The sequence below is a fragment of the Mycteria americana genome, chromosome 25 (assembly GCF_035582795.1).
Source record: "Mycteria americana isolate JAX WOST 10 ecotype Jacksonville Zoo and Gardens chromosome 25, USCA_MyAme_1.0, whole genome shotgun sequence".
NCBI lineage: Eukaryota > Metazoa > Chordata > Aves > Ciconiiformes > Ciconiidae > Mycteria > Mycteria americana.
This window is the reverse complement of record NC_134389.1, coordinates 915,838-924,098: the sequence shown is the minus strand read 5'-3', so window position 1 is coordinate 924,098 and position 8,261 is coordinate 915,838. Positions and strand designations below refer to the sequence as shown.

The 8,261-nt window shown below is 70.4% G+C and overlaps 1 protein-coding gene across 1 annotated transcript; it reads right to left on the bottom strand.

Moving 5' to 3' along the window:
• Positions 1-272: 272 nt before the first annotated feature.
• On the bottom strand, positions 273-7,719 carry ANKRD35 (ankyrin repeat domain 35). The gene is made up of 13 exons (XM_075524676.1): positions 7,693-7,719; positions 7,251-7,644; positions 6,526-7,156; positions 6,348-6,436; positions 6,022-6,086; positions 4,731-4,788; positions 4,538-4,608; positions 4,351-4,457; positions 3,543-3,706; positions 1,872-3,424; positions 770-859; positions 606-671; positions 273-451 (listed from the first exon to the last, which is right to left on the bottom strand). Exons 1-13 carry the CDS (start codon positions 7,717-7,719, stop codon positions 392-394), a joined length of 3,375 nt encoding a protein of 1,124 aa, XP_075380791.1. The 3' UTR covers positions 273-391.
• Positions 7,720-8,261: the final 542 nt, after the last annotated feature.

Here is an 8,261-nt window from a genome sequence, read left to right as displayed (position 1 = left end):
ACTGGGGCTATACGGGGACTGGTGCTGTAGGGGGGCTGGTCCAGTATGGGGACGGTGCTATATGGGGACTGGTGCTGTATCATGGGGACCGGTCCAGTATGGGGACTGGTGCTGCCCCGCGGTCCCCCGCACCCCGGCCCGGGACCCGGGGACCGACCGTGGCGCAGGGTGGGTGCTGTGAGCCCTCCCGGGGTGTCACACCCCATCTCCCACCCACCCCCACCCCTACCCCGGTGGGGCAGGACCCCCCCAACAGGGACCCCCCCCTCGACCCTCCCCGTGGCCGAGTCCACCCCGCACCCGGATGCCGACGGGGACACGGGACGGGGACAGGCGGCTTTCCCAGTTTAATGGCTTGGGGCGGCAACGGGACCGGCACCCATCCTGCCCCTCACTCCTCCGTCCGCAGGATCCGCAGCAGCATGGCGTGGACCCCCTCGTCCATGAACCCCTGCGGGCAGGAGAGCTTTGCCGTGGGGCCGGATCCGGCCTCCCAGGGGGGACCCAAATTCGGTGCCAGGGCTCCCAGTTTGTATTTTCCAGCGTTGCAGCCAAAATTGTCCCCCGCCGTGTCACCCCGAAGCGAGGGGGACGCGGGGTCTCACCTGGGCAGCGTTGAGCAGGTGGGTCCTATAGACCGCCACGACGTCCCGGTGGTTTTTCTGCTGGACCTGGGGAGGAGAAGAGGAAGGGGGAGGAGAAGAGGAAGGTGGGGGTGACGAAGAGGGTGATGAGGTGACAGCGGGTGACGCCGGGTGCTGGCACCCACCTCCAGCTGGAGCTGGAGCCGGGCGTTCTGGCTGCGGAGCCGCAGCACCTCCGCCGACAGCTTCTCCGTCTCCGCCAGCAGCTTCTTCATCTGGGGTGGGGTACGGGGGGGGGGGGCGAAGTTGGGGTGCTGGTGGGGACCGGTGGGTCCCCGTCACACCCCGGGGTTGTCCCTTTGCTGCCCGTCTGCCCCCCCCCCCCCCCCCCCAGTTTGGTTGGAAGATGGACGTGGGTGGGAAGAAGCTCCCGGTCACCCCAGAGGTCCCCGGGCAGCCCCCGGCCCCCAAACCCGGCTCCCCGGGGGCGTCAGCCGGAGCAGGGGCGAGGGGTGATGGGCAAGGGGGGGAGGGGAGGGACGGGAGGGGGACGGGGAGGGGGACAGCGAAGGGAGGGGGAAGGGGATGGGGTTGGGAAGGGGATGGCGATAAGGACAGCGATGGGGATGGGGATGGGAAGGGGACAGTGACGGGGACAGCGATGGGAAGGGGATGGTGATGGGGACAGCGATGGGGACAGCGATGGGGAGGGGACGGTGATGGGGAGGGGACAGCGATGGGAAGGTGATGGTGATGGGGAGGGGACAGCGATGGGAAGGGGATGGTGATGGGAAGGGGATGGTGATGGGGACAGCAATGGGGACAGCGGTGGGAAGGGGACAATGATGGGGACAGCAATGGGAAGGTGAAGGTGATGGGGACAGCAACGGGATGGGGACGGTGATGGGGACAGTGATGGGAAGGGGACGGTGATGGGGACAGCGATGGGGACAGCGGTGGGAAGGGGACAATGATGGGGACAGCAATGGGAAGGTGAAGGTGATGGGGACAGCGATGGGGATGGTGATGGGGACAGTGATGGAGACAGTGATGGGAAGGGGACGGTGATGGGGACGGCGACGGGATGGGGATGGTGATGGGGACAGCGATGGGAAGGGGACGGTGATGGGGACGGCGATGGGGACAGCGGTGGGAAGGGGACGGTGATGGGGACAGCGACGGGATGGGGACGGCGATGGGGACAGCGATGGGAAGGGGACGGTGACGGGGACAGCGATGGGAAGGAACGGCGATGGGAAGGGGCCCCCGGCCCAGCCCGGCCCTGACCTTGCCCTCCTTGTCCCGGCAGGCCCTGGCGCGCTCGCCCGCCCTCGCCCGCAGGCTCCCCAGGCTCCGCTCCAGCCCCTCCGCCTTCTCCCGCAGCTCCTGCGCCTCCCGCTCCCGCTCGGCCGCCCGGGCCGCCGCCGCCTCCTTCGCCTGCCTCTCCGCCGCCGCCGCCGCCCGCCAGCGCTCGGCCTCGGCCCCCGGCCGCTCCCCGGGGAGCTCCCGGCCGCGCAGGGCGGCGGCAGCGCCGGCGAGCCGCTCCAGCAGCCGCGGCACGCGGGGCCCCGGCCCCGGCCCCAGCTCCTCGACCAGTTCGCCCAGCGCGTCCTCCAGCTCGCCCAGTAGCCCTGCCCCGTCCCCGTCTCGGCGGGCGCCGTCCCCTTCCATCGCTGCGACGAGTTGCAGGGCCTCGTGCTGGGACCTCACCAGCCCGTCCAGCTTACGGTGCAGCTCCCGCAGGATGCCGGCACCGGCGTCGCCGGCCGCCTCCCGTGCCCTCTCGCCCACCCCGTCCCGCAACGCCGCCAGCTCCCGCCGTTGCCCCGCCAGCTTCCGCCGCAGCCTCGCCGCCTCCTCCCGCTCGGCTGCCAGCGCCTGGGCCAGGGCGGCCGCTCCGGGACCTTCCGCCGCTGGTTCGGCGCCGGGGTCCCGCTCCCGCAGCCCCCGCAGCTCCTCCTGCAGCCGCTCCCGCTCGCGGCCCAGCCGGGCCAGCTCCGCCAGCAGCACCCTGTTGTTCTCCTGGAGCTCCAGCATCTCCTTCTCCGAGCTCCCACCCTCCTTCGGCGGCTCCGCTCGGCTCTTCCCACCCGCAGCCGGCTCCGTGCCGTTCACCGGGCACCGGCAAGGCACCGACCCGGTGAGCGGCCGCGCTGGCTCCCGCCGGAGGTTTTCCAGGAGGACGCGGGATCCCTCGAGCATCTTGGCGTGGGTCTCGTCGGCGCGGCTCAGCGTCTGCTCCAGCCCCACCACCATCTTCTCCCAAGCCGCCAGGCTTTTCCGGACGGCGTCTGCCGACACCACCTCGTAGTGCAGTTTGCTCCGCAGGGCTTCCTCCACCTCCTTCCGCAGCCCCTTGCTCCGGGCGAAGGCGCTCGCCTTCGCCGCCCGCATTTTGGCACACTCGTCCCCCAGCCAGGTCAGGAACGGGGCCGGCGCCGGTGCCTCGTCATCGCGGTCGAGCTGCGCCACGGCCGGGTGTCCTCCGTCCCCCTCTTCCTCGACCATCATCCTCTTCCTCAGCTCCTCCACGTGCTGGGCCAGGAGGGCCAGGCAGGCGCCATCCTCATCCTCCGCCCCGTCCCCGGCTTCGTATCCGGGCGGGAGCCGCGCCAGCTCCCGCACCCGCTGCCGGATGCTGTCGGCAGCGGCCGCCAGCCGCTGGCATTCCTGCGCTTTCCTCGCCAGCCGCTTCTGCAGCCGCCGCACCAGCCGGGCGTCGCACCCATCCTGCTGCTCTTCATCCTCCTCCTCCTCCTCCTCGCTCTCGCTGCCCGGGGTCCCTTCTCCCTGGCTTCCCACCTGCGACGCGGGGTCCCCGGCACAGCCGGTGCCGTTCTCTGCCAGGAGGAAAAGAAACAATCCCCTTTTCCCCGCCTTTTTCCCCCCTTTTTTCCCTAAATAAGCAGCCGGGCGAGGCCGGATGGGCGACGGGGGCAAGGGCGGGCGGGGGCTCACCTCTCCCCTTGCCACGCGCACCGCGCAGGAGCCGCCGGAGCGCGCGGCTGGGGCTCTGTCCCATGCAGCGCCAGCGGTCCTCGTCCCCCACGGCCGCCCCGTGGCTCAGCAGCAGCTCGGCTGACTCCAGGCTGCGGTGCTCGCAGGCCAGCATCAGCGCGGTCCTGCGGGAGCGGTGGCACGGTGGCACAACGGCACGGTGCCACAATGGTGTAGTGGCATGGTCGCATGGTGGCACGGTGGCACGGTGCATGATGGCACAGTGGCGTGGTGGCACAGTGGCACAATGGCATGGTGGCATGTTGGCACAGTGGCACGATGGCACAGTGGCACGATGGCACGATGCCGTGGTGGCACAGTGCATGATGCCATGGTGGCACAGTGGCATGATGGCACGGTGGCACAACGGCATGGTGGCACAGTGGCACAATGGTATAGTGGTATGGTGGCATGTTGGCACGGTGGCACGGTGGCACACTGGCATGATGGCACAGTGCATGATGGCACGATGGCACGGTGGCACGGTGGCTTGATGGCACGGTGGCGCAGTGGTTCGGGTCCCTCCCTACCCCTTCCCCCCCCTCCCTGGGGACTGCTCTCCGCAGCGGTGGCTTTCCACGGACACCCGGGTCCCTTGGGGACAGGGGACAGCACCGGCGCTGCCTTTGCACGGGGCATCTCCAGGGTCCCCACGGAGCAGAGCCGTCAGCCGTCGCCCCGGGCACGGGGGCGGAGCAGAGAGCCCCCCCCCCTCCCCGTCACCCCCAAATTGTCCTACGAGTGTCCCCCTGTCCCTGCGGCCACTCACTTCCCGTCCTTGTCGGCCAGGTTGGGGTCGGCCCCTCTCTGCAGGAGCTGGGCGCAGATGGCGGCCTGGTTCCCCCGCGCCGCCAGCATCAGGGGGGTCTGCCCGCGCTGGGGGGGACGCGGAGGCACCCGTCAGCCCCTGCCGTCCCCTGTCACCCCCTGCCGCCCCCTCCCCGCTCCCCGCTCACGGCATCGGGGACATCCAGGAGGGCCTCGTGGTCGCAGAGCAGCAGCACGCTGGAGGCGCAGCCCGAGGAGGCTGCGGAGGGGCCGCGTCAGCACGGGGGGTGGCTCAGGTGGGCCACCCCCCCCCCCCCAAAAAAAGCCTTCAGTGCCCACCCCCCCCAATCCCGGCCCGGGCTGGGGGCCCCCGGCACTCACCAGCCCAGTGCAGGGGGGTTCGGTTCTGCCCGTCCACGTGGCTCTCGTTGGCACCGTACTGGGGGGGGGACAGCGGGCATGGACCCTCCCCGAGCTGGGGACAGGACCCGGCGCCCTGTCCTGCCCCTCCCCAGCCCTCATCCTCATCCTCACCCCTGCCTCCACCCCGTCCCCACCCCTGTCCTCGTCCCCATCCTTATCCCTAACCCCGTCCCCAGCTCCATCCTCATCCCCCTCTGCATCTCCATCCCCATCCCTGTCCTTGTCCCCATCCCTGTCCTTGTCCCCATCCTTATTCCTCTGTCCAGCCCTATCTTCATCCTCAGCTCCATCCTCATCCCCATCCCATCCCTTTCCCTGTCCCCACCTCGTCCTTGTCCCCATCCTTATCCCTAACCCTGTCCCCAGCTCCATCCTCATCCCCATCCCTGTCCCCACCCCGTCCTTGTCCCCATCCTTATCCCTAACCCCGTCCCCAGCTCCATCCTCATCCCCCTCTGCATCTCCATCCCCATCCCTGTCCTTGTCCCCATCCTTATTCCTCTGTCCAGCCCTATCTTCATCCCCAGCTCCATCCTCATCCCCATCCCATCCCATCCCATCCCATCCCTGTCCCTGTCCCCACCTCGTCCTTGTCCCCATCCTTATCCCTAACCCCATCCCCAGCTCCATCCTCATCCCCATCCCATCCTTGTCCCTGTCCCTGTCCCCACACCTGTCCTTGTCCCCATCCTTATCCCTAACCCCGTCCCCAGCTCCATCCTCATCCCCCTCTGCATCTCCATCCCCATCTCTGTCCCTGTCCCCATCCCTGTCCTTGTCCCCATCCTTATTCCTCTGTCCAGCCCTATCTTCATCCCCAGCTCCATCCTCATCCGAATCCCATCCCATCCCATCCCATCCCTGTCCCTGTCCCCACCTCGTCCTTGTCCCCATCCTTATCCCTAACCCCATCCCCAGCTCCATCCTCATCCCCATCCCATCCTTGTCCCTGTCCCTGTCCCCACACCTGTCCTTGTCCCCATCCTTATCCCTAACCCCGTCCCCAGCTCCATCCTCATCCCCCTCTGCATCTCCATCCCCATCTCTGTCCCTGTCCCCATCCCTGTCCTTGTCCCCATCCTTATTCCTCTGTCCAGCCCTATCTTCATCCTCAGCTCCATCCTCATCCCCATCCCATCCCTTTCCCTGTCCCCACCTCGTCCTTGTCCCCATCCTTAGCCCTACCTCCATCCCCTCCCCTCCCTGTCCCTGTCCCTGTCCCCGTCCCCGTCCCCGGCAGGGCTCGTACCTGCAGCAGGACCTTGACGCACTGGGGCTGGCAGGCGATGGTGGCCAGATGCAGCGCGGTGCTGCCTGCAAGAGACCTGTGGGCTGGGCACCGGCAGCCGAGGGGGACACCAGGGGCACGGCCAGCAGGGACCCCCCCCCCAGGGGACATCTTGCCTTGGGGACATCTCGCCCCGGCGTGGCAGGACAGGGTGCGCCCCTGGGGCTCGGTGCCTTGGGGTGCAGGTCTGGGGTGTGCTCAGCCCTTCGCCATCACCCGGAGGGGGACGTGGGGACCGGACCCTGTGGCCGTGTCCCCCCCCATCCCCACCGGCGTCCCCCGCTTACCGTCATCGTTCTTCTCGTTAACGGGGGCCCCGTGGGCCAGCAGCAGCGTCAGGCACTCGGTGAGACCCTTGGACGCGGCCAGGTGGAAGCTGGAGGAGGGCGAGAGACGGCTGCCACCGAGGTCCCCGTCTGCCACCCTGGGGACCCCCACGTGCGTCCCCCCCCGGGGCTGACGTACGCGGATTGCCCCACGGCGTTGAGCTTGGTGGGCCGGGCGGTTTTGCGGCAGGCGAGGGCGGACACCCTGCCCACGTCGCCCTTCTCCACCGCTTCCAAAAGCTTCTGGTCCTGCTTGTTCCAGCTCTCGACCTGGGGGGTGGCGAGCGGCTCCGGGGGGGCTGCGGGGACGGGACCCCCGCCCTGCCCCGCCGGGCGGCGAGGGGAAACCGAGGCGCGGGTTCTCCAGGCGGAAGGGCCACGGCAGCGCTTCGGGGCTGACCCCTCTTTTGGGTCGGGCCCCCCAAGCGCCTCCCTCCGCAGCAGCGCGGAGCCGTGCCTCAGTTTCCCCACTTGTCGGGGCGCTCCGTGGGGGACGGGGCGCTGGGGACCCCCAGTCCCTAAGGAGCCTGGCCCTGGGCGCCGGCCGGGGAAGGCGAGGCGAGGCAGGCGAGCGTGTCCCTGCCTGCGCCTGCCTGGCTGGTTTGTCGGGCTGCCGCTGCGCCGAGCCGGGCTCCGCCGCGGTGCCGGGCGTGGGTGGGCACCGGGGCCGAGCGCCGGGACTGGGGGCCAGGCCGGGCATCGGGACCCGCGGCGGGGCCAGGTTTGGGGGGGCAAGCTCTGGGGCCGGGCACGGGGGCTCAGGGCTGAGCGTCAGGGCAGCGGGGCCGGGATTGGGATTGGGATCGCAGCCGGCATCGGAGCTGGTGTTGGGGCTGGGATTGGGGCTGGGATCGCAGCCGGCACCGGAGCTGGGATTGGGGCTGGGATTGGGGCCGGGATTGAGGCTGGGATTGGGATTGGAGCCGGCATCGGGGCTGGGATTGGGGCTGGGATCGCAGCTGGCATCGGGGCCGGGATTGGGGTTGGGATTGCAGCCGGCACCAGGGCTGGGATTGGAGCTGGGATTGGGATTGGAGCCGGCGTCGGGGCTGGGAGCGGGGCTGGGATTGCAGCCGGCATCAGAACCGGCATCGGGGCTGGGGTTGCAGCCGGCATCGGAGCTGGCGTTAGGGCTGGGATTGGGATTGCAGCCGGCATCGGGGCTGGGATTGGGGCCGGGATTGGAGCCGGCATCGGGGCCGGCATCGGGGCTGGGGTTGCAGCCGGCATCGGGGCCGGCATCGGGGCAGGACCAGCCCTGAGCACCACGGCCGGCTGCGGGTCAGGACCGGGGGGCACGCGGGGCCGGCTGGCAGCAGTGGGGCCGGAGCATCCCCTCACCCCAAATGTGCCTGCAGCCCCCCCCCCCCCCAGGCACCGTGGCAGCACCCATGGGTGCTCGCAGGGCGCCGAGGCTGGGTGTTGGCCCCATCCACCGGGTGGGGAGGGAGTCCCCAACCCCGGGACAGGTCGGGGTCCCCCTCGGGCACGGGTGGGGGGCCAGGACTCACCGCCACCTGCGAGCTGGAGCAGGAGAACATCCGCTTCATGGCGGCCGGGGGGGTTCCCTGGGACCCCCTGCCCCCCGCCGGGCCGGGGCGGGCGCGGGCGAGCGAGCGTCGGAGGCGTGTGGGTGCGGGCGCCTTGGGTGCGCGTCCTCCGCCCTGTCGCCTCCCCACGCCCGGGGCTGGCTCGCGCCCAGCCCGGGCTTGTCCCGTCCCCTCCCCGGGGACCTCCCGCTCGCCGGCTTCCCCGTGAGAGCCGGGAAAACCGTCCCTGCCACCCCTCCCCGGGCAACCCGGCCGTGGGCGCCCACCACCCCGGCGTCGGGCACCGTGCGAAGAGCGGCTCTGCTGAGAACGGACACGCTCGGCT

Coding starts and splice junctions, on each gene's coding strand:
- ANKRD35 (XM_075524676.1), bottom strand. CDS start 7,719: ATGCTCCGGCCCCACTGCTGCCAGCCG. Junction 4,609..4,730: donor AACCCCCCTGCACTGGGCTG/GTGAGTGCCGGG, acceptor GCCCCTCCGCAG/CCTCCTCGGGCTGCGCCTCC. Junction 452..605: donor ACCTGCTCAACGCTGCCCAG/GTGAGACCCCGC, acceptor TCCTGCCCGCAG/GGGTTCATGGACGAGGGGGT.